General features: G+C 53.7%; 1 protein-coding gene across 1 annotated transcript in view; it reads right to left on the reverse strand.

Moving 5' to 3' along the window:
* Positions 1-25,619, reverse strand: part of POLR1A (RNA polymerase I subunit A) — a 61,597-nt gene that overhangs the window by 8,825 nt on the left and 27,153 nt on the right. The window contains exons 13-27 of the mRNA XM_056118162.1: positions 24,308-24,562; positions 19,583-19,774; positions 15,087-15,236; positions 13,399-13,582; positions 11,081-11,163; positions 10,794-10,952; positions 8,875-8,973; positions 7,459-7,611; positions 6,798-6,880; positions 4,822-4,987; positions 3,940-4,161; positions 2,932-3,146; positions 1,446-1,613; positions 776-911; positions 252-409 (exon numbers count right to left, since the gene is read on the reverse strand). Of these exons, the coding sequence (XP_055974137.1) occupies positions 252-409; positions 776-911; positions 1,446-1,613; positions 2,932-3,146; positions 3,940-4,161; positions 4,822-4,987; positions 6,798-6,880; positions 7,459-7,611; positions 8,875-8,973; positions 10,794-10,952; positions 11,081-11,163; positions 13,399-13,582; positions 15,087-15,236; positions 19,583-19,774; positions 24,308-24,562 (2,423 nt within the window). The remainder of the gene's footprint in view (positions 1-251; positions 410-775; positions 912-1,445; positions 1,614-2,931; positions 3,147-3,939; positions 4,162-4,821; positions 4,988-6,797; positions 6,881-7,458; positions 7,612-8,874; positions 8,974-10,793; positions 10,953-11,080; positions 11,164-13,398; positions 13,583-15,086; positions 15,237-19,582; positions 19,775-24,307; positions 24,563-25,619) is intronic.

Here is a 25,619-nt window from a genome sequence, read left to right on the forward strand (position 1 = left end):
GGCCCGTCAATGAGCAGGAGCCAGGGCCCCATCCACACCATGTTTCTGGGCCTAGAGGCTTCAGAGGGCAGGACTCACGCACCAGAGAAGCTAAGTGTTCCAGGAGTGCGTGCGGGAAACACAAACACCCCACAAGCCAGTAGAAGTGGGAGGCTCCAGGGCCTGCCTTCTCTGAAGCCGGTTCCCAAGGACATGCCGGAGCACTGCTGCCCCTCGGCCGGAGCCCTGTGAGGAGGTTGCAGCGCCCTGACCTGGTCTCCATGAAGTGCAGGATGTCCTCAGGTCGCAGGCACTTCTCCTGCTGGTAGTACGCATGGGGCAGGAACTCAAACCGCAACCGGTACACCCGCAACTTGCTCTGCTTCTCCCCGACACAGAAGGACTCCTGGACATCAATCTTCTGCAGCACCTGGGACCAGATGGACATAGGCATGACAGCTGGCCCAGGGCCCCAGGCCAGACACCAGGCATGTGTGTGTGTGTGTGTGTGTGTGTGTGTGTGTGTGTGTGTGTATGCGGGCACAGAGCCAGCGGTTTACCCAAGGGGCCGAGGGCAGTAGGCGCCAGGAGTGGGAAGCAATCGGGGCCCAGAGGAGGTGCAAGAATGCTGCCGGGTCCCTGTGGGACTGTCCTGACTGACCCCGGCCCAGATCCCGTAACAAATGCCGCTCTCAGAGGGAGCGGCGCCCTGCTCAGGGTCAGCAGAGCCTATTCCTCAGAGAGGGGCTCGGGGACAGACCGACTCCCGCGTAGCAGCCCTGGCCGAGACAATCACCTCTCCTAAGCACACCCTGGTGAGCTGCTTCTTCAGGCTCTTCGCTCTCTTCAGTGCTTTCTTGGTGTTGAACACTGGCACGCTCATCATGGGGGTCTTGATGTTGGAGCTGGCCACCATGAGAATCTCCCGCAACCTGTCACAGAACAGGGGCGCAGCTGAGGAGCACGGCACCCAAAAAACACAGGGAGACACACACACACATGCTGCAGCTGAGGAACAGACACATACAGGCGCATGTGCACATACATGGGCTCAGCACTCACAAAACAGACACACACACACCTACCTGGTGCAACTGAGAAACAGACACAAAAAATGCACACACATGCACACATATGGGCACAGCACTTACAAAACACAGGAAGACACACTAAGAGATAGATACAGACACATGGCACAGCCGAGGAGCACAGCACCCACTGTTACTCTCACACACACACACACACACACACACACGCACATGTACACACACACAGCTGCAGAGTACAGTACCCACTGCCTCACACACACACACGCACACACATACAGCCATAGAGCACAGCACCCACTGCTTCACACACAGAGCTGAACAGAACAGGAGGTGCAGCGCGCAAAGCTGAGATCCCCTCCTCTCCCTCTCACACAGGAACACACGTGCACGGATGCGGCACCAAAGTCCCCGACAGACCTTGGTATGCCCAGGGTGACGTTCATCTCGCCTCTGCCTGCGAAGTGGAAGGTGTTGAGGGTCATCTGTGTGGAGGGCTCCCCGATGCTCTGGGCCGCCAGCAGTCCCACGGCCTCGCCTGGGTCGCAGAGGGCGCGCTGCCACTTCAGTTGCAGCAGAGTCCTAAGGCTGGAGAGGGGCACCGTGGCAGGGTGAGGGCATAGGCACCAGGCTGCCAGCACCACCTGCAGCCTGAGGGCACCGGCTGCTCCCTCCTTCTCTCTTAGGTCCAACACAAACTGAACGCTTGACTACCAGGGCAGCTGCAGTGCCACCATGCCTGTACAAACCCCACTGGTAAAGCAGGCCCAGGTGCCACGTGTCCTGGGAAGGTCACGCAGCCACTCTGAATCCCTGACCACTGAGAATGTCTGGGCTTCCTGCTCACACTTTCCTTAGTTTTCTCCCCACTGACCAGGAAGAGGTTCACTAGGCCACTAGGGGGCTGTGAGAAATGTTCCCCCCAACCCCCCGCCATCAGTGACCTAGGAAGTTTGTTGTTTTTAGACCATACCCACTGGCTATAGCACAGCGGGTAGGGCATTTGCATTGCAGGTAGCCAACCCGGGTCTGATTCCTCCGCCCCTCTTGGAGAGCCCGGCAAGCTACCGTGACGTATTCGATATGCCAAACACAGTACAAGTCTCACAATGGTGATGTTACTGGGCCCGCTCGAGCAAATTGATAAACAACAGGAGGACAGCGACAGTGACAGTGACCCACTGGCGATGAAGGATCATATGGTCAAACTGGAGTCAGCCAGGATAACTAACCCCGGTACTCTCTTCGGTCCCACAATTCTGTAATTCTGCAATTCACTAACCATACCCTCTACAAAAGCTGGTCCTCTTTAAAAACAGAGTGACAGCAGTGGTGCTCAGTGGTATGGTGCTTGGGGTCTCCGGCCGAGCTGAAGAAGGCCCTACCCTGCCATGCCCTGGCAAGCACTCCTCAGAAAGCACTCTGACTTCTTGCCACACCCTGGTGCTGCCTGCTGCCTGGCTTCCCAGGTTATCTGTCCACTGATCCATCCAGCCTGGACACCTGGGCCTCTTCTCATCAACTTTGACTGATCTTACCTGTGTGTAAGGTTAGGGAACACGCCTGCTTCCCGGATTACTGACTAATGCTGCGGGGATGAAAGTGAGGTTCTCACAGGCGCCCTACCAGCCTGTCCCTCCTCTTTAATTTCTAGGGACACAAGTCCAAGCCGAGAGCCCCAGATGGTCCTTCTTTAGGAAACCCCAAGTGCAAAGGCTCATCAGAGTCATCATATCGTCCACCACCCCCACCCCAAGAGAGACAACCCAGCCGGCCCCATCTGTCCTGGCCAGAGGGGTGTCCCAGACCTTCCTGCCAGATCTGTGCACCCAGCGGCTGGTTCCCTCGTCCAGAGCACCGGGCAGGCCAGCTGCAGCCAGCACACCCATTACCAAGGTCACGTTACCTGTCGAGAGAAAGTGCCGACCTCCCGTGACTCTGCTCGGCCTCAGCTGCCCACTCGCGACTGTAGTCATCCATCTTCTTCTCAAACGTCTCCGACACAGAAGCAAAGTAGATGTCTGGGCGCCAGACGGCTAGGCTGGGGTCTGGGCACGGCGCTGCCCGTTTCTGGTACTTCCTCCGACTCTGCTCGTCTAACTCATACCACATACTCAGCATCTGAAAGCAACACCGGGCCTCAGTGGTGCAGTGGGACCCTAGCCAAGGGCTCTTCCCAGCACCCCCCGGAGAATGAGGAGCAGCACAGGCACAGTGTCCCCGAGATGAGCACAGCATGGGGAGAAAAACTCTCGACGAGGGCTGAATCCATGGCTCAAGGCCCCAGCCATGACCACGAACTTTTTTTTTTTTTTAACATTTTTGTGTCATACCCAGTGATGCACAGGGGTTACTTCTAGCTCATGCACTCAGGAATTACCCCTGGCGGTGCTCGGGGGACCATCTGGGATGCTGGGAATAGAACCTGGGTCGACCGTGTGCAAGGCAAATGCCCTACCCGCTGTGCTATTGCTCCAGCCCCGACCACAAGCTCTTGAAGCTGGCCGGCACCAGCACCAGTTGGAATACGGTTCATTGTACACTGCAATGTTGAGTAAAACCGAGAGCTACTGCTAATAATATGAGGGCGTGTGGCACAGCCAGGACTGTCCTAGGCAAAGCAGGACGAGCAAGGGCTGTGCCGGACGAGCCTGTCCCATCAGTCTCCATGCCTGAACTGCTCCTGCCTCCCAGCTGCACGGGGCATGAGAGAGAGAGAGAGAGAGAGAGAGAGAGAGAGAGAGAGAGAGAGAGAGAGAGAGAGAGAGAAGAGAGAGAGAGAGAGAGAGAGAGAGAGAGTGTGGTGGGGGAGGTGGGGGTCCAGCAGCAGAGGAGCAGGTGGTGGGCGTGGGCCCCCTTCCTTCCTGGGGGGAGCAAGGCCCTCCCCGCCTCCATCCGGCCGGGAGTGAGTCACCTGCTGAGTGTCAGGGCTGCGACCATTCTGGTTTGCTCCCTCGAGGCCGGCAGCCTTCACTGCAGCCTGCATTTTCTGGGAGTAATTCAGGAAGGCGCCTCTCCTCAGCGGGCCGCCGGAGTGCTTGCTTTGCCACTTCTTGATAGCTCTGAAATGGCGCAGGGCTTTCTGGGGGTCCGCCCTGGACAAAACTTCATGGAGGTGCTTCGATTTCATGATCACCTACACCAGTTGGACATACAAGGCCAAAGAAATGTGAAGGTCTCAAGGCGGGGCCCAGGCACGTCGCTTCAGGGGCAAACACGGCAGGGCTGGCACCCTTACCAGGCCTCTCAGAGGTGCGGGTCCCTGTGGCAAACGGGAGCCCTCACCTGTGCAAGCCAGGCACAGGAGTGGTGGTGCCAGGAGTTGAGGGGGTTATAGGGGCGAACCCGACTCGCTCAGAAAAATGGGGCTTTCTTTGAAGAAAGCAGGTCCAGCCTCTGTGGGTAAAGGCTCGTGGCAGGTGCAGAGACGGACAGAAACCAGGGCACAGTCCCAACCCAGACCTCAGTGTGGCCACTGTGCCAACATGTGTGGTATGGGGTCATCTTGGGCTCCACCACTACCCATGAGTGACCTGAGCTGAGTGTCAGGCTCTGAGCTACTGAGCAGGCGCAGAGGAAACGGAATAGACGGGGCACACCAGGCACACTTGGGACCCTCACCACGGCTGGGGTGGCCACTCTGCTATGGGGCATGTGCCTTTCCGCTGCCTTCCATGGGATGTGAGAGCCGCCATGTCCTGAGGCCGGGCTGGTGCTTCACCAACGCTTCCCCCTCCACCCTGCCAGCTGCCACAGGGCCTGGGTGGTGAAGCCTGGGGAGCCGGTGCACCCCTACCTCATAGTTGCTGGCGAGGAAGGGGAACTGCTTGGGCTGCAGGAACTGTGTCTTAGGGATGTCCAGGCCGTCCTCCCCGTACAGGAACTGCACCACGCTGCCGTCGCTGTCCCGGACTGATAGGTCGTACTGGACCACCAGGCCCTCCAGGTGCTTGATGATACACCTGCGGGAGACCCTCCCTCAGGCCTGGTGCAGCGCCCATGGATGCAGGGCGGGGGACTGCCTGGACCCCAGAGCGGGCTGCCAATGCTGGGGTTACAGGCCGCAGACGACGGGCTGGGTTGGGTTGGGGTGGTTTGCCCACCCACCCCATCGCGATGCTGTCGGCCCAGCCAGGAGACTCGGCCCGGATGCTGGTGGGCTCTCTGCTCTCTCCTGGGCACCCCCTATCTCAGTCTTCCCAGAGCTCAGCTGCTCCCGTCTGCCTCGTCCCTCCTGCTGCCGGCCCCTCTGTGCCGGCTGCCTCCACTCCTCCTCCTGCACATTAAGAGGCTCCCCAAGAAAGTGTTCCCCTAAGTCCACAGGGCTGGTCCAACACCAACAGCCACCTCCACTGGGAATGCCCGAGGCCTGATCTCTCATTGCTGTGCCCCCAACTCCCTGGGCCCCACACACTGCACTTCCCCAGCTCTCCAGCCCACCCCCCTGCCCCCGAGTGTATTTCCCCACCTCCCCAGGTCTTTGTCTTGAAGGGTCTGAGACGTCTCCCTCAAAACCCTGAAACCACACAGCACCCCCTTCCCTCCCCACCGGCACCTATCACTGTCAGTCACGTGGAGCCACGCAGGCTGGTCCCCAGGCGCTCTTGTCTTTTGTCCCCTCCTACTGTCCTACGCCTTAACCATGCTGGCACTTTCTACTGCCACCCTCAGGAGGTGGCTGCAGGGACTGCACTGGGCCCCTCCAACCGTCCTGTCTAAAGTGTGTTCCTGCCTCTGCTCCATGAGCCCCCAGCACCCACGCCTCCTGCTCCTCTGTCCTTCCCCTGCTGCAGTCAAATGGCCCGGGTGTCCCGCCCCACATGCGAACCCCCAGGCTCGCCTGATGGTGCCTTAGAGCCTTTTCTATGCTGAATTTACATTCTTGGGTAATTTAAGAAGGTGGAGGTGGGTAACCCTTCCTCCAGGGAGACCTGGCCAGGGCACCGTGCCCACAAAGGGAGAGCTCGTCCTAACACAAGGGCCGTTCATTTCTGGCTGCGCTGCATATCACCGACAGCGTACTCACCTCACCATGGTACACCCAAATCTGCTCCCACCCAAGCCCTACTTCTGACAAGGGGAAAGCTCAGGGGGGTCTTTGGCTCAGTAAGGAGGGCAATGGAGCAAGCGGCTGGAGCAGACAGGAGAATGTGCAGTTGGGGGCAGTGTGCCATGGGTTCCAGGCAACATCGCCCCCCACTGGCCAAACAGACAACAGGCTCTGACTCCTCCATTTCCCATCCAATCCCCAAGAGAGTCTCTGTGCTTCAGCACACAGAGGATGGCGGGGGGAGCTGGCCACTGCTCCTGTCCTGCCGGGGAGCTCAGAGCTGGCCCTGCTCAGTTTTAGGCATCAGCGCCCATTGCCTTTCCCACACAGGCTGCTCAGGGCGCCTGTTTCTGCAGCAGAGCCGGGACACGAGGTGCGCATGTCATCTGGGCCAGTCAGATTGCTTGCTCCATCTATGGGCGGGGACCCTGATGTCACCCCTAGAACTCTCTCTGCCTGGTTCTGCCCTGCTGTCTTGCCCAGGGCAGGGGAGGAGCATGTCCCTCTTTCCCCAGGGACCGGGACCGGCACGCCACAGAACACAGCGTTCCCACGCACGACCCTCGGACCTGGCTCTGCCACCCTGTTAGCGGGAAGAGAACTGCCGATCTCTTGCTTCTTGGTCCGCACTCATGGACCCCAAAGGACTCTGAGGCCAGTGACAGTGTGGTGGTAACACTGATCCAGCCACAGCAGCAGCGGGGCGAGCAGGTGGACCTTACCTCTGGAGGTAGCCCGAGCGGCTGGTTTTCACGGCAGTGTCCACCAGACCCTCTCGTCCTGCCATGCAGTGGAAGAAGAATTCCTGTAGGGAAGGGGAGATCAGCGCTGAGGGAGCAGCCCAAACAGTGCTCCCTGTGGGCAGAGTGGCCCAGGTCTCCGGCAGCCTCACTGCTCCCGCAACACGTGGCCCTGTGACTACCACCGCTTTCTATTTTTGTGGGGGGCAAGGAGAGTTTTGTTGCCAAGTACAAACTAGAGCTCATCAGTGTTTTCCCGGTGAATGAGGAGTCAACGGGAAGGTTTTTGGGGGAGGCAAGGCAGTGGGGAGTCTGAAATAAACCCATGTGACGCTCCTGCCAGCCACAAAAGCACCGGGAGGGGCAGTGCCTTTCTCCTGGCAGGTGAGAGCGGGAAACAGGAGACAGGAAGCAGGGGAGCTGGGATCGGCCTCGCTCTGCTTCGCAGAGATGAATTAAGAATGCCCTTCCCCAGCCGGATACTCTGGCTGGGTGCTGCAACACTGGAAACGACAGCATGGCCTCTCTTATGTCCAGTGGGTAAATGTGTCATTTGATCGCCCCCGGTGGAAGTTGCTGGGGAAGGTCACAGGTCTCCTTCCACAAAACTTAGAAAGTGAGAGAGAAAAAGCTGCATACGTACCGGAGGCCTGATGCCCGTGAGGAACCTGCCGGTGACGAAGCCACCCGCCCTGGGGGTGAACTCGTAAGGCTCGAAGCAGGGCAGCGACTTGCCGGATGCCATGAGTGGGGGTCTGCGACCTTCCAGCTCGATCTGCCCCAGCAGGCAGGAGATCTGCAGGGAAGGAAACCCACAGGGAACTCAGGATCCCCACAGCCGCTACAGGGTCACACCCTGGACAGGCTAAGACCGCCCCTGGGATGCCAGAGAGTGCCCGGGGTCTCAGTTCGGTAGGGGCAGCAGGGTCTCCTGCTGGGCTTCAGGCTTTAAGTCTATCCCTGGAGTCTACACCCAGCGACAGTTGGTCCCCAAGGCCTCAGGCACGCAAACACGAGCCGCTCTCCTTTGTGAACACGCTTTGAAAGCTCTAGTGACCCGAGGCAATGGGAGGCCACGCCAACAGTCATGGCGCTTCCAGAACAGGCTTGTAATGCAATGCTGAAAGGAGAATTCAGGTCACAGATCTGTAGGAACGTGGCTTAGATACCAACAGGGCTTATATACTGAGGGATTTTTTTTTTTTTTTGCTTTTTGGGTCACACCGGGCGATGCACAGGGGTTACTCCAGGCTCTGCACTCAGGAATTACTCCTGGAGGTGCTGGGGGACCCTATGGGATGCTGGGAATTGAACCCGGATCAGCCTACCCGCTGTACTATTATTCCAGCCTGAGGGATTTTTTTTTGGGTCATACTGCCACGATTGGTGAACTGGCAATATATGCCTATGTCTACGCCTCGGTCTGTACACTGGCATCAGCAGCCAGGGGCTACTGACAGTGGTCTACTTCTGTGGCGATTTCTCTATGCTTTTGTACTTTGGGAGGCTTGAGGATATTATATTTATGTATCTTTTCTTTATTATTATTTTTCCTTGTAAAGTAAAGTAAAGGCCCTCCCGTTGTTCATCGATTTGCTCGAGCGGGCCCAGTAACGTCTCCGTTGGAGACTTTGTTGTTACTGTGTTTGGCATATCGAATACGTCACGGGGAGCTTGCCAGGCTTTGCCGTGCGGGCAAGATACTCTCGGTAGCTTGCCGGGCTCTCCGAGAGGGGCGGAGGAATCGAACTCAGGTCAGTCATGTTGGCTGCGTTCAAGGCAAACGCCCTACCGCTGTGCTATCGCTCCAGCCCATTTTTCCTTGAGAACATTTTAAATGGGAGGTGAATCCTTTTTAAACTGAGAGAACAGTAATGTGAGTTACTGGCAAAGCACTTCCCTTGCAAGCCTGAGGCCTGGGCTCAATACCCACCACTGCAAAATACTACTAATAATAGTGATAATAGCAACAATAACAAAGCAATAAACAACTGCCAAATCAAATCTGCCAAGTGCCCCCGAGACCCCACCCTCCTGGCACGCCGGCCTTTGCTCGCACCTGCATGGTATTCACGGTGGACCCTTTGGCTCCGGACTGTACCATCATCTGCAGGTTGTTGTCTGGGAACTGCCGGTGCAGGCCGAAGGGCATGCATACCTGCAAATTAAACAAGCGCCTCGGTCAGGAGGCTCAGAGGCCACCCCATTGGACAGCACCTGGAACAAGAGCCAAACCATCGCTCCAGGGTGAGCCTTACTCCGTGCCAGCCCTCTGCCAGAACTCTGCAAGAGCCACCTGACGGGGGGCACTGGCATGCCTTCTACCTGAGCCTAAGGTGACCGACACTGGCCAAAGGGCAGCAAAGGCGCAAACAAAGAAAAGAAAGGGGAAGCAGACAGATGAACAGATTTTTTGAGACTTTTTTCCCCCCCTAAATAATTTAAACTCCAGGTTCAACAAAACCAGGAATGGGTGATACCCCCACCCCCCCAGCCCCCATTTCCTCTGTTTCCAGCAACTTGGCAATCACGTCCACAAGCCACCTCTGGCTGACGCCTTATAATCTCATCAATGGCCATGATCCAGAGACTCATCGTAAATCAGAAAAGAGCATACGGCGACATACCATACCCATGCCGCTGGGCCCTACACCAGGCTGTTTCATTCATGGCAACCTGGAGGGGGGCAGGTGAGGCCCCTCCCTGCCCCTAGGAGCCAGTCCTGGCAGCTGAAAATTCAAGAACTCAACTGCCGCTATGCTTACGGTTGTTCTCCACATGCTCAGGCTGAGCCTCAGCATGAGTCAACCTATTCCTGGACCCTGAAGCACTGCCGGTGTGATCCAAAAAAAGAAAAGAAAAAAAAAAGAGCCTTAACTCATCAGAACCTAGGCCCTCTCCCAATGTCCACGCCACATTCACATTTGCCAGCTGGCCACCCAGGTATATGGGGGTTTGGGGAGCCCCACGCTGGCTCTGGAAGAGCAAAAGGCCCCCAGATGGAGCCTGGAGAGATGCCAGGAGAGGGTCTGAGTCTATTGGAGCAACTGCCTCAGGTTCCAGGACCCAAACAGAAAAGACGGAGCTCCAGTCTGACAAGCAGCAGCTCGAGGCTGCTTCTGGGCCAGTGACCCACCCCCATCCCATCTGCCCTTCCTGGAAGCTCTGGGAAGGCTCTGGGAGGTGCCAGGAAGGCTCCGGTGAGGAACCCTCTTTAGGATGGCGCTACCGAAGCAAGGCCTGTGCTTCCAGCAGCCTCAGATGGGCTGCAAGGTGGTCAAGAGAACAAGAGAAATTGGCCTTGCTGAGAATTCCCGGTGGGCTTCATGGAGTCCGAAGGAGCCAGGCTGAGTCCGGCTGCTGTGACCTTAGGACTGGGAGCAGCGGCCCTGGGCCCGAAAGGTGGGAAGGATCTGGACTTGGGTGGGGGGGTTTCCCTTCTTTCTCAACCGCACAAAGAGGGACTCTGGGGGACTTCCCGAAAGCTCTTCCCAAACCGGTGCCCTGTGAAGATTAGCCTCTCCACGGCCTCAGCCACCCTTGAGGTCTGGGCTTGCACGTCCCTGGCTCCAGGCAGGAGCCCAGGGCAGACCGGTATCTCACTCTGCAAGAACTAGGCCTTCACACCTTTCTCTGCTACACATGCGCCAGGAGTGGCTTTGGGTTTTCATTCTGCTCCTTTCATCTTCCAGTAGCCCCGCAAGAAAAAAATTTCTTCAGGTTCCTTGAATGCAAACACTCGAAACCCAAATACTTCATAAAAAAAATAGTAATTCCCTCTCTGCATTAATCAAAGATCCCTTTGTGCAGATCCATTAGCGAGAGAACAAGGCCCTGCTCGTCTCACCACCCACCCCAACTCACACTGCACACACCTGACTGCCTCCATAGGCAAATAGTTTATGTGAGAAAGTTTCGTTCTTTCAAAAACTACCCCTCAGCACAGTGGGGAGAAGCACACGCACTGCCAGGCTTAACCTTGTTAATCTCGTTGCTGTAATGGTTCACTTCCTCCTTGAACTTCAGATCGATCATGTTAAAATCCCGCTGGTCTTTGCCCAGATGGGCATCCTGCCACTTCCCTCGGACCTCATCACATGACGCAGCCTCGGGCAGGTTGAAGGCTGCCCTGACGGCCTAGGAAGGGGAAGGGAACAAACACGTCAGAGGCTGCAGCGGAGACAGGAGGGGACGGGGGGTGGGTGGGCTGCACTCTGCACAGGCCCGGCTCTCCCGCCTGCTGCCCCTCGCAGGGTCCTCCTCACCCGGGGCCCGCAGCCTGCAGACTCTTCAACAATCCGGCGCCTCTCAGTATCCGCCTTCGGCTTCACCAAAATGTCTTCCACACCTGTGAAGTCAAACGCACAAGCTCAGGTAGGAGCAGGCCACCTCCTCCCAGAACCACAGTGGGTTGAGACAAGTGGTGACGCAGGGAGCACCTGAATGATGATGATCACGTTAGGCAGAGACTGTCCCACTTGGGAAGGGCTTCCCAGAGGCCCAGTCCCCGCTGTACACACGACAAAACCGAGGTGCAAACCGCAGCAATGCCCTTTCCCAGGGACAACGCAAACCCAGACCCATGACCCAAACTGGTGCGTTCGGATCTACGAGATGGCCTCCATTTACGGAAGCATCTGTTGGACACAGAGACTAGGGGTGAGGAAAGAAGTGTGGGGGAAAACTTCAGCTTAGGGAAAGAGGCGAGGGGAGGAGGAACATGTTGGGTTTGGGCTTTCAGGACGACGGTCACAGGCCCACATGCTGCTGCGATAAAGTATTTCCTTTCTTTGAACCTTTTAATCTCTGAGAGCTGCGCGTAGAAAAACAAGGGCTGGGCATCCCATCCGGAACCTCCACAGCAGGGTCCCCGAGGCTTGGGGGCTACTGTGGAGCCCTGGAGTGAGGGGAAGAAATGGGGGCTCTGTGAGGAAGCTGCGCCACTGCGATGGAGCCTGGCTCTGAGGCTAACCCTGCACTGACCCCTCTCACTGTCCGGGCAGAAAGGCAGTGTCCCTAGCCCATCGTTCTGGGGGGGCTTGGAACAAAGCTTGGCCTTCCCCCACAGTCTCAGCTAAGTGGCTGGTGCTTGCACTCAGGTGCTCACGTCCCTGGCTGCACGCGCCTTGGCATGTTTGCTAAGGTGCATCCTCACCCACAGAACTTCCACTTTTCACCCTGCAACGTGTTTGTGCAATGGGGAACCATCTCAGTCATAACGTGGACACCTTGAAAGGGTTTAAAACTTTGTTCCCAGGAAGTGGCTAAATAAGCCATGCTGTATCTATCCAAACCACAATAACTGGGAGCGACAGGCCTGAGGGTGGACTTACGCTGACTTTTCTATGGTTAATGTACATTGCATAATTTAGAAATGTTTTAAAGTATAATTAATTAATGAAAGTAATTCAAGTATATACTATAGTACTGTAGCACTGTCCTCCCATTGTTCATCGATTTGCTCGAGCAGGCCCAGTAACATCTCCATTGTGAGACTTCTTGTTACTATGTTTGGCATATCGAATACGACATGGGTAGCTTGCCAGGCTCTGCCGTATGGGCGAGATACTCTCGGTAGCTTGCTGGGCTCTCTGAGAGAGGCAGAGGAATCAAACTCGGTTGGCCAGGTCACCCTTGTCAAGGCAAACGCCCTACCCGCTGTGCTATCGCTCTAGCCCAAGTATATGCATCAGTCGGGTTGGCTGGGTCCACCGCATCAAGGCAAACGCCCTATCTGCTGTGCTATCGCTCCAGCAAGTATATACATCAGTACATATTACATAGAATTTTATGTATTTAAGTCCATAAGTGATGTAATGATCATTTTATATACTACATCAAAGAATTTTTTCAAATAAATCATTCTTGTTTTTCAAAACCTTTTGGGTGATAAAAACAAAACACCACACACACACACACACACACACACACACACACACACACATTCAGGCCTGATCCCTGCACTCAGAGATCACTGTTGGCAGGTTTGGGGAACCCTGTGAGGTGCTGGAGATTTAACCCAGGTTCATACGTTCAAGGCAAATGCCCCACCTGCTCTGTTTCCAAAATTACTTTTCATCTGTTTATCACATAAAGTGTATTGCGCAGGCCCCACTACAGGTCAATGGACAAAGTCCACTGTGGCGGCCTAGCAGTCCACCCGCAGGGTCTCTCTGCCCTGCTTGCACGTCGCCAGAGCAGCGGTGACTCCCTCATGAGCAGGCTGGACGGGAACCACTGTAGCAGGGTCCCGCTCACCGCCCCAAGCAGACCCAGCGGGGGGGTCAGGAAGGACACACCTGTGCTGTGTGCTCGAATACAGGGAGGAAACGGGGTTGTATCCCTGCCCCGACCCACTGGCATCCCTAAGAGCCGCTGGCATGCAGGAAGGCGCTGGCACCTCTCCAGGTGGACCATGAAGGCCCAGGGAAGCCAGAGAAAAGGGTCGGAGTAGAGTATGAAAGGCCTGTCCCTGGTCAGAGCACTGTGTTAGCACAGAGAGACTTGCTGTGGATGGGGAGTCTCCATGTGGGGAAGCACACAGTAGGGTGGGGCCACTGCGCAGGGGCCCACCAGCACTCACCCAAGGTGAAGCCCCTGTAGAGCTGCAGGTAGGCAGTGAAGAGCCGGGCCAGGCAGGTGAGGACGCGGCCGCTGGTCTGGCCCCCGTAGACCTCGTAGCAGCAGTGCACCAGACCGTAGGCTGAGCTGCCGTAATGCGCCTTGTCCAGCACCCCGCAGAGCAGCTCCCCGGCCCTGATGATCACCTGCAGGGACAGCCACGAGGCTGAGCAGGGGCGACACCTCGCGTGTGCGGACCCCTCTCTGCCCCAGCTGGCCTGTCAGAGGACACTGTCCTCCACTGCACAGCCTCAGCTCTGTAGCAGAATGTCAGGCACAGAGAGGCCAACCCCGCGGTTTTTAGTTTTGAAATATGGCTTAAGAGCTCAGCTCGGCCAGTGGACTTAAAAAAAAAAGTTTTCTGGGGGGCCTGGGAGATGGCTCAAGGGGCTAGAGAGCAGGTTTTGCTTTCAGGAGGCCCAGCTTCCTTTCCTGGAACCAGGTGACCCCCTGAGCACTGAGTCAGGAGCAGCTCCCCCCTTTCTGGGACATGGTACCCAAACCCAAGTGTTTTCTGGGGCTACTGGTACCCAATCCCCACCCCCACACACTGTAGTGTACTCCTCAGTTCCCCTTTCCTCCCTCATGGCCACATGCTCCTCACAGGGCTAGGAGTGGGAAGGTCTAGACACGAACTTGAACAAGGCTCTCCCGTCCCTGTACTCTGGGAGTAAGAGCACTGTGACTTTCCCAGCACCCAGGGTCTGAACCTGCACTCTCACAGAGCTCGGGGAGCGCAAGGAGGAGCCCGAGCTATAGACAAGGGCGCGCAGCAAAGCTACGGACTAGGAAAGGAAGTGACAGTTTCACTTCTGCACAAACGCTCCCCTTCCCTCGCGACAGAGGACCACAGTCATGAGCGGAGGGACTCGGAGATGCTCCCCCACCAAGAACATGTGGAGGTCTTGGAAATCTCTGTGGGGGAAGCGCCGACTTGCCCCCATGGCAGGGCACGCCTAGATGAACGCTCTGGCCTGTGCCACCTGCCACTCCCAGCCTCAGCATCCAAGGCCTGGAGTTGGGAGATGCGGACCACTCAGAGCACTGTGCCGACCTCATGCCCCTTGGGGCTGTTCGTTTTCTGCGGGTGGGGGTATGTGACACACCCAATGGTGCTCAGGAAACCACGAGGAGCTGGGAATGGAAACCGGAGCTCTGGCAGGCAAAGCATGACCTCAGCCTTGGGTCATGGTCCAGTGGCCCACGCAGACGTCTGGAGCACAGGTCCTGCCTTTCCAAGGTCGGCAGAGTCAGGCCCAAAAGCCTTCTGCTGGGGCTGGAGTGATAGCACAGTGCGTAGGGTGTTTACCTTGCATGCAACTGACCCGGGTTCGATTTCCAGCACCCCAAATGGTTCCCCCAAGCACTGCCAGGAGTAATTCCTGAGTGCATAGCCAGGAGTAACCCCTGTGTATCGCTGGTATGACCCAAAAAGCAACAAAAACAAAAACAAAACAAAACAAAAAAAGCCTTCTGCTGAAGAAGCCTGCCCAGCTGGCGTTGACCCTTTCCATAACTGAAGGGTCACCAACACAGCCACATCTCCTCTGCTGAGGCACGGAGCTTGCCCGGGGGTGGCAGGCTGCTCCAGTCCTTTGTTTCTGCTCTAGCTCAGTCTGCCCGCATACCCCAAGCCCGCAGCAGCCACACCTGGGACTCGCACATGGAGTCGGGGTTAAAGCCAGGAACCGGCCGCGGCGTGTCCTTCACCCAGGCCTTCCCGCTGATCTTTGCCTTCCCCGACAGGTTCAGGGGGATGTGGTCCTCTGGGATGATGTTGATGAGCAGCGTGGACACGACCTGGAAGAGAAAGCACAGAGCTCCAGCATGAAGGGAAGAGGGGAGAAGCTCCCTCGGAGCATCCCCTGTCCGGGCATGCGGCACTTGGACCCTCGGGCACGGCTAGGCAGCTCCACGGGACCGGCCCCGTCAGCTCTGACTTTTTTCTTACAGACTCCAGGTGCGGGCCCAGGGGTGGGGAAGACACCAGGATATGTATTCCTCCAAATAGTTCTCAAAATAAGCAATCCCCTGGACCTGAGTAGACCAAAGGAGGAAAGGAAAAAAGTATATTGCTGTGGGCTTAGTTAAGAAGATTTGAGTCAAGTGTTAGGGAAAAAAAAAAAATCAGGGTTAGAGAAATAGTACAGGGGGTCAAGCACTTGCCAGACTCATGGTTTGACCCAGGTTCAATCCTGGCACCCCATATGGTCATCTGAGCCCTGCCAAGAGTTGAGTCCCGAGTACAGAGCCAGGAGTAAGCCCTGAGCACTGCCAGGGGTGGCCCCAAACCAAAAAAATAATAAATAGAATAACATTTTAAAAATTAATAATATATATTAAATATATATATATAAAACAGGAAAATATAGAAACAAGAAAATCAGAAGGGGGGGGTCTGTTTTTCTGGGGGGTCTGTTATTCTGCCTATGGCCAGAGGTACTAACACGGCACCAGTCAGTCCAGACGGAGGCAAAGGCTGGAGAACACTCTCCACAGGGGCCTTCTGGAGAGATGACGGCTGTGAGAGCCCACGCTGCCCGCCCAGAGAAGCCCTGACAGGACGGTGGGTGCCAGAGAAGGAAAAGAGACAAAGACAGAACCAAGCACTTTCCCCCAGGGCTCCAGAGATAGTACAGCCGGTGAGCATCTGCCTTGCACGAGGCCCACCCAGGTTTGATCCCTGGCACCCCGTAGAGTTCCCGAGCCTGCTAGAAGTGATTCCTGAGCACTGGGCCAGGAGTAAGCCCTGAGCTACGCTGAATATCACCCTAAAACAGAACAAAACGAAAAAAGGGGGCTTTCCCCCGGAAAGCCTGAGCAGCAGCTGCAGAGGGACACTCCAGGGACAAGGGGGTTCCCGTGCCAGTCCCCTCGAGACCTGGCAAGTGCTGGCGTGGAGTGAAGGATTCAGACGGTCCCTCCTGCTCCCCTGGCCATTTCCTACAGAATGCTCACGCCGGGCGCCAAGGGCTAGGAGGGTCTGGACTGCAGAGTCTGCCTACGTGGAGTCTGCACCCCCAGGGGCTGCAGGGAAAGAGGGTCAGTGTGGTGGCGGGGAGAAGTAGGATCTGGACTGCCCGACGAGACCGGCAGGGAAGGCCTCAGCCAGAGCAGAGGGGCAGGGAGTCAGGTGAAGGCCACAGGAGCACTGCAGGGAGAGCAACAGCAGGGGGTGGGGCCTGACGGCCTGAGTCTGGGAGATCCGGCTCTCCCAGGACTGCTATCCTCTGCCTGGGCAGAGGCCTGGTCAGGCAGCGGGGCTGAATCAATGCCAGAGAACAAGACGAACGAGTGCCCCTGAGGAGCTGACCAGAGTGACTGAGTGGAAAGCCCCCCCGCAAGAGCTGAGTCATGGCATGGGATACACTGGTTAGTGACAACCAGGCTGAATGCGTGAGTCAGCAGGAGGGACAACAGGAGTATGGTTTGGTTTGGGGCCACATTGGTGGTCCTCAGGGACCGGTGCAGTACTCTGGGGTCATCCAGGCAGTGCTCAGTGGACCACATGGTGCTGGGGAACAAATCACGTGTTCCAGCCCGCTGAGCCATCTCTTCTGCCTCACCAGGAGTAAATTTAGAGGCCAGGAGTATTCCTCCTGTCCCAGCAAGACCCCTAAGAGCAAGGTCTCCTCAATAAGCGGCTCCCAACAGGAGGATAAAAGAGGCCATTTCTTTGTTCCTCTTTCCTTTGTGAGGCGCAAGTGTTTGGGCACATCTGACAAGCTCAGGACTTAATCCTGCTCTGATCTCAGGGATCATTCTTGGTGGGGCTTTAGGGACCATGTACCGTGCCGGGGATCAAACTGGGTTGGCTGTGTACAAGGCAAGAGCCCTCCCTGCTGTCCTACCTCTCTAGTCCCTTCTCCCCTGGGGCTTGGAAGGGTGACAAAGTGGCCACTAGGAGGATCCTGGGCCCTGGATCTCATGCCGCAGGAGAACAGATTCTCACTCTGCCAAGTTAGGAGCTGCAGGGGTGGCCAGTTCCTCCTGCTGACTCACGCACTCAGGAGCTGTCCGGGTTTGACAGGTCAAGTCTGAGCACATATCATAGGAGCAGCAGCCCCCAACCATCAGTTTCCTTTTGGGGCCAGTTTTAACGTCCTTTACTTTTTTTTTTTCCTTTTTGGGTCACACCTGGCAATGAACAGGGGTTACTCCTGGCTCTGCATTCAGGAATTACTCCTGGCGGTGCACAGGGGACCTTATGGGATGGTGGGAATCAAACCGGGGTTGGCCGCATGCAAGGCAAATGCCCTACCCACTGTGCTATCACTCCAGCCCCATGTCCTTTACTTTTAATAGTGACATAATAGTGGGCTGGAGCGATAAGTAAATAAATGGATAAGCCAGAATTTACTGAACCCCAATTTTGAATAGTAAGATCTTTATTAATTTCCCACCAATATAAACCATGGTATAACAGGCTGCTTTAATCGAGTAGTTTTTCCCACATTTTAGATTATTTCCTTAGGCTATATTCCCAGATTGAAGGGTAAGACTACTTACAAAATAACCTAAGACGGCATATAAAATAACACATAAATAGGGATAATAAAAAATACTGTTACATGCTAGAGACAAACACAGGGGCAAGGTGTTTGTCTTGCAGGCAGCCGACCCCAGTTCAAATCTCCGGCACCACACATGGTCCCCTGAACTGCCAGGGCTAACTGCTGAGCAGAGCCCGGGACAGCCCCTGAGCACCACCAGGTGTGGCCTCAAAGCCCCTAAAATAACAGCATCAGCAACCACAATACTAGCAACAATAACAAATGATGCAAACAGGAACAACACTATAAACAAATACTACACAGTCAACAAAGTCAGGGATCAAGGAACTATGGCTTATGGACCGAGTCTGGCCCTCCTCTGATTCTATAAAGTTAAACTGAGTCACAGTCAAGCTCATTCACTTCTGAGTTGTCTATAATCTTCGACTGCAAAATTCCCCATCCATTCTGTGAGAGTGGCCCATTTTCTTTTCCGGTAGGGACAGGGCCACCGTGACCAATTTACTTTCCCACCAGAAACACCAGGATCAGACCTGGACAGGAAATGATGCATTTCCAGATAGCACATACCAGGCAGTAAAGGATCAAGCAGTAAAAGTAAGCAAGGGCAGAGCAGACCTGGATTGTTGATGGAACCTGACATTTCTACAACACGATTAAGACAGATTGCATCTGAAGCCACAAAATCAACCTCAAAAAATCCAAAACAATTTAAGTAATCCAAGGTCTGCTCTCTGGCCACAATAGAGTTGAATTGGAAACCAATAATATAGATAGCTGGAAAATCCCCAAATATCTGAAAACAAAATAGTGGATTTATAAATAATTCATAGGTCAAAAAACAGAAACAGAATCCAGAAAGTTAACTGAAATAAAAATGTAGTAATTTGTAGGAGGACTGCTGGGGGAATTGAAGAAAAAAAAAAAGCGTGTAGTTTTAAAAAAGATGGGTGTGTGTGAAGAGACAGTACAGGGAGTGAGGTGCTTGCCTTCTATGCAGTTCCCTGGTTTGATCCCTGGTACCCCTGAACACCGAGTCAGGGGTCAGCACCAGCTACAGGAGGCATGATCCCACCCACCTTCAATTTTTAAATTTTTTTTTAATTTCAAAAGGATGGAGGTCTCAAATCAATGAATGACTTTAGTTTTAGGTAACTGGAAAAAGAAGAGCAAATCAAAATACACAGAAGAAAGGAGGTTAAAGTTGGTCAAAGTAAAATTAATCTGAAATAGAAAACAGCAAAATAGAAAAAAGTCATTGAAATAAAACGCTGATTCTCTGGGAGCAATAAAACTGGCCGGGGAAACAGATGAGGCATAAATCCTCACCTCCCAAATCCTGGCAATAAGGGTCTCTGTCCTGCAGGTTCCTTTGAGGAGTAAGTTAGTAAAAAGAGCAAAAACTCTCACAAAGTGCTTCATAGGTGCTTTGAACAAATGCTCTTACCACTGTGCTTGGATCTCACAAAAGGAAGGACCCTGTGCAGTCCACCGTCAGTCCCCTCTTCACTTACATCACCCAGACCCGGGCCCATGAGACAAGGCCAGACCTCTGCTGGATTCACCAGCTATCTCAGAGTGGGGGAGCGGTCCCTATTGTGGGAGTCATGCATGTCTGACGTGCACAGTTACCTGCTTTCCCGTCCACAGTGGACAGGGCTTCAAGATGGCAGGAGGGAAGATTTTCACACGCCCCACTTTGTCGGTGAGTCCTCGGTACACCAGCTCCATGTACTGCTCCCGGGTGAAAAAGCATCCTCGAATGGTCATGTTCGCACCCGATACCATGTGATCCTGGATCAACCCTGCCAATGGCTGACCGTCCTACAAACCAAAACAGACAAGAGAAGAATGAACTCCTATCTTCCTAACCACCTGCAGCCTCCTCAGAGCCCAGCTGGCCGTCCCCACACTCACTGGGTGGGGCTTCAGGCGCCCACCCTGAGAGTCAACTGCCCGCAGAGCGTCTACCTTTGCCATTTGCCACAGGGCTCCAGATCAGAACTGCTTTGGACTCATTCATCCAGCGTTGCAGGCCTGCTCTCTCCGACTCCATCTGGTCTTGATTATTCTAGTATAGCTTTGGCATTGATACACAGATTTGGTTTGGCTGCTGTCAGCTGTGTTCTTGTTTTTATATTTTGGTTTTACGCTTTCGTATCTTTTCACACATTTCTGGTCTGATTCTCCACTCAGTCAGTCATCCATTCAGCAAATATTTATTGAGAGCCTACTGCGTGCACTGGGACTGGGTTTTAAACCTTTAATCTGCTCCAGGGGCCCAAACAAACAACCGTCCTTCAGGGTGCTGAGGAATAGTTGGACAGTCAACAGAGGAATAAATACAAGAGTACAAATGTAAGAGAGGAACAGGATGGGTTGTTTTCTAGATCTAGGGTGTGGCAGCCGGGCTAGAAGCAACGTGAAGCTGAAGCTAGGCAGGGAGGGAGGGTTTCGGTCAAAGACTTCCCCAAGAAGGCCCTGAGTACACGGAGCAGAGAAGCCCGGAAGTCCCATGTGACTGTTCCTTCGCAAGGTGTCCTATGCTCATGGTGGCCATAAAGGCTGTTATCTACCAAGTGCTCAGACAAAGGCTTCTATCCAAGTCCCAGTAATGGTGGACATGTCCTCATTAGACTTTTTACAGCTTTCTGGACCCTTCACTTTCTCAAACCTTTATCTATAGAGGTTTGTGTTTTTGGCAACGAAGAAAAACAAAAGCAAAAATAGCGACACTCACTGACATTTTTAAAGATGATTTTGCAAACTTTTCAACAGTTACGGGAACCCATGGGGGAGCTCTGTGCCTTGGATCATAAGACTGTTACCATTAAATTATTTGTTTAGCTCTACCCAACATTACGGATAACTGCTTCATAACTAAGGCCAAAGGAACTCACGAATGCAACCATGGAGAAGAGCCAGGAATTTAGCTACACATACTAATTCAAAAGCTAAAAAGGCTGCTTGCCAACTTGTCTAAATAAATAACCTTGGAAATGGGCTCTATGTAAACATCAAATAATTATTATAGATGGGCTGAAGAAGCGCTGTGGATGTAAAGCAAGATCAGACTGAAGAAACTGCCCTTCTCTTACAGAGACTCTGAGCTAAAACAGGAATGAAAAATAGACTCAAAATTTTGTTCCAAGATAAGGTCTTATTTTGCTTGGGGGAAAACCCAAACCAATATTATGCATTTGACTCATCCCTTAGTCATTAGGGGCAGATAGATTTTTTTTTTTCTTTTTGGGTCATACCCGGCGATGCACAGGGGTTACTCCTGGCAGTGCGGAATTACTTCTGGGGGACCATATGGGATGCTGGGAATCGAACCCTAGTAGGCTGTGTGCAAGGCAAACGTCTTACCTGCTACGCTATCGCTCCAGCCCCTGATAGAGGTTTTTTCACCCTTTTGTTTTCTTCCTTTAAAAAAGCTAACTACGAGTAGTATAATCTATTCAATATTTTCTCCTTTCTTCATCCAGATTTTTTCCATGCTGAGAAAATAACCTAAATGGTTAAATTGCTTTCAATGCAATAGTCAGAAATTCTAGGGAAGACTGCTGATTAAAGCAATTACTATGGGTCTGCTTATACTTCTGAATTTCCTAAACCCTGCTTAGGATCAGGAAGACTGTCTCTGAGTTGAAAGTTCTGGGCCCTGATAGCTATCATATTTCACTTACTGTCACAGCAAAAGGGCATTACAACTAATGTCTTTGGGCAGGATGCTTGGAGAAGTAGGGAATTCTGTGGCTGGAATGTTCCAGCTGACTAAGTCAGTCAGGAAACTCAAGCCTTATTTAAATACTTCGTAAACTCTGGCTTTTCAATAAATATAACAGGTAGAGAGGGAAAGATAAAACCAAAACCTAATCCAAACAGAAACATAGATGAAATTTAACTTCTGGAAAAGAAATTTTAAGCTTCTATTTTAAGAAAACAATAACAACTTTGTTAAATGACAAAACCCAAAATAAAACGTACTTTAATTAGTGCTGTGGTTAAGGAAGAATAGAGGATAAAATGAAATTTAAGGAAATATATTTCCTTACAAAGTTAAGTAAGGAAAGAGTAAGAAAGAAAGAGAAATAGAAACAAAAGAAAATTTACATTAAAAAAAATTAGTAAGAGTTCTCACAACCAGCTCTTGACCACTCAGGTTGATCTACTCCAGTACTTCAAATCACACTACATTTTTGTAACCGTTAAAAACATTCTCCCCAGTGACCAAAGACCCATTAAGACTAAGTGAGCCTTATCAAAAACCACAATCTCTTCCTCCTTCCTTCTTTGGTTTTTGGGCCCTGCCCAGTGGTGCCTAGAGCTACTTCCCACTGGTACCCAGGGTCCTGGCAGTGCTCAGGGAAACGCATGTGTTGTGGGGGCCCACGCCGGCCTCCTGCAGGCAGCGCACCTTGAGACTGCCAAGCTACAGCTTGGGGGTCGCCAGAGCTCTTCCCTTCGACAAAAGACACTGAGAGCGGAGCAGACCCTTGAATCAGGCCCTAGTAGCTCGTAAACTTTTTAAAGAAGCCAGTGTGATAGCACAGATCTGTTTTCTACCTGTGTCCTGCCCTAAAACTCACAGGCATGCATACTGCAGGGCACATGGACTCACACAGCCCCTTCATTCAATCAAAACCAACGGAACATCCCGTTCTGCTGGTCTGAGAACTGCGGGGTAGTCCTGGTCAATGTCCAGCGTCACCTCCTCAGCAAAGACTCTCCTGCTGCTCCCCAGGAATGGCCCTTGGTGAAAGGCCTATAGAGCGGGTCAGTCCTGGTGCCCTGCCTCGTCTGTCCTGTTCTGTCCTGGGGGCTAGTAAAAACATGGCACAGACCATGGGGCTCGGGGGTCACTGGAGTTGGTCTCAGTCCTGGGGTCACCACACTTGTGCTGCCTTGAGCAGGCTGTTACAAGCACTGAACACAGAGCACTGAGCGAGACAGCTGACAAAAGGCTGTGTGCACAAACATCAGTTTTGCCTCCCACTACTGCTTGCTGCTAGGTAAACAGACAGGTCAGGATTTCTCATTTCCAAGCGCTCTCTTAATACGCTCCCTTTCTTTTCACCTCTTCACTCATCAACACCCTTCTATGGAAAAAAGGGAAGGAAGATCCCTTGATACCTCACGGCGTGTGGGAGGATGCCGCAGTGAGGTAGCGGGAAGAGCTGGGAATCGGAGTGACACTGCTTATCACCCTGGGGACAATGGACTCCATCACCTCTGGACCCGGGGGACAGGCCTGCCAAGAGAAAAGGTCACATGGACCTGGAGCTCTTCCTCCTAATCAGCTATGTGTCCAAGGGCAAGCTCTGTGGCTCCAATTCACCATACCCAGAGTGGACATGAACAGCACCTTTCCCATGGGCTGGAGACAGCTCTTGGGCTCAGAGCATGCTCTGTTTCCAGGGGGCCCAAGGTCAACCCCAGCACCATAAGGTCCCCCAAGCACTGCTGGGAACAACCCCTGGCCCAGGGCCACAAACAGAGTTCTCTTCCCACCACACCCCTCACCACTGGGAGTACCTCCAAAAGGAAGGGGGGAAAACCACTGAGTCCAAGGACTGAGAGGAGACCTGGAGGAAAAGAGATGCCACCAAAACCATGGTTGCTAAGCGGCGACATCTTTCTCGAGTATCAGTGCTGGTTCTTTCTGATTGCACAGAAGTCTCGTGAATGAGGCATAAGTACCTATCACTGTGCTGCAAAAGGCTTATCATTGGAAAGGCCGCGGGGTGGAGGGCGCTATGCAAGCTGGGAACGTTATTTCATCAAACATGCTTTCTCTCGCAGCCTGGCTCTTGCCCAGTGGACACCCCACCCCGCCCTGCCCCCAGGAGCACATGCTGACTTCCTGAACTTAGAACTGAGCAGGCCAGGGAAAAGCAGCTACATCCTTGGGTCTCTATCCCTTCCCATGGGTCTCCACACCCACCCATCTGAGGGCTGATCTGAAAAGAAAGAACTCCAAGGAAACGCCTTCATGTGCTCAAAGGGGATCTAGTCTGAGTCCCCCTTGGGGTTAAGCGGTCTCTTAAATCCCACCCCTGTCGGACTGTGAAGGATTAGCTACCCCCGGGCTGCTGAGACCAGGATAGCTGGAACGATAGCTAGGATGCTCATGTTTGGCAGGGACTGCTAAGTCACCTCCAAGTCTGCAGCCACTGCACTTAATGAGGCCCCAGCCCTCCATCTGAGTAGTCAGCGAGTGACAAGGCCAGCTTGGAAGCAACCAGGCCCTCTGCCCCGACATGCTCTTACCTCCGAGCTGCCCGCTCACCCCGAGAGCTGGCGAGGCACCACATCGTGCTGGCAAGGGCATGGGAGAAATTCAAGGCCGCCTACCTTGGGCACAAGGTACTGTTGGTCTGTGCAGGCCAGGATATAAGCTTCGGCCCGGCCCAGCTCGCTCTGGGGGAAGTGAGCATTCATCTCGTCGCCATCGAAGTCCGCGTTGTAGGCCTTGCAGTTGGCATAATGGAGCCGCAGGACTTTCTCTTCGGGCAGGATGCGAGCCTGGTGTGCCTGGATGGAGGGTCTGTGCAGGGTGGGCTGGCGGTTCAGCAGGAGAATGTCCCCATTCTTCACGTGCCGGCACACCTAGGGGGTGGAATGGATAAAGGGCAGTGAGCTGGGGCGACACCAGAATCATCCCAGTCAGCCTGGCCTGAGTGTGGAGTCTGGTTGGCTCTGGCTCTACTCAATTTAACAGAGGAGGAATTTGAGGTGGAGGTCCAGAGTGAGACCCTAGGACATCTTTAAGAAATATCTCCTAGGCTACATGGGCCTGTTGAAAAACAGCTCCCAGAGCAGGAGAGCCCTGGTCCTGGCTATGGGCTCAGAGAGCCAAAGGACAGGGAGTTCGAGGTTCCTGCCCTGCCGTCTGTCTTCCTTGCAGAGATGCATGGCCTTCCCTAGCCTTTCATTCCCCAGAACACATCAGGAAATGCAATGGACACGGCTAGAGACAGAGCATCATAGATCAGCATGGCACCCCAACCTCAAAAACATGGCAGCCTTCTGACCCTCGCCCCCGATGAGACCGTTACTCAAAAGATGAATTCTGGAATATAAGAAAACCTTGCCCAGCGTCACACAGCAGAGTGAGGGCTGGCAGACTGAGTTCTAGACTCCCAATTTAAAGAGCTCTGAACACACATTTTCTTGCATGTGAGACACGGAGAAGTTCACACTGCCACCAGTCTGGGGGAGGCACTGTGACAGAAAGAACTGAGGAGACTTCAACTGTGTGCGGGCATTGGAGAGACAGTACAATGAATGGGTCAGGTGCTTGTCTTGCAATCAGCACATCTGGGTTCAAGCCCCTGAACCCTGAGCTCCACAGAAGATCCCCGAGCTCACAGCAGGACAGCAGGAGTTAAGCCCTGAGCACAGCTGGGCATGACTCCCAAACAAAAATAGATGAGAAAGAAGTTGTAAGCCTTGTACTGACCTCTACCAGGTGTTCCATTAACTACTGAACTTCTAAATGATGAGCAGAAATGCTACTTAAAAACAACAACAAATACGGCCATAGAGATAGATAAACTACCATGAGCTAACGGGCTGGGCACCTGCTCTCCTTCAGGGAGGTCTGGGTTCGATCCCGAGCCCTGACTGGCCCAAGTACTGCCAGCAGTGACCCCCAAACAACAAA

This window comes from Sorex fumeus, unplaced genomic scaffold (genome assembly GCF_029834395.1).
Source record: "Sorex fumeus unplaced genomic scaffold, SorFum_2.1 ptg000003l, whole genome shotgun sequence".
Lineage (NCBI taxonomy): Eukaryota > Metazoa > Chordata > Mammalia > Eulipotyphla > Soricidae > Sorex > Sorex fumeus.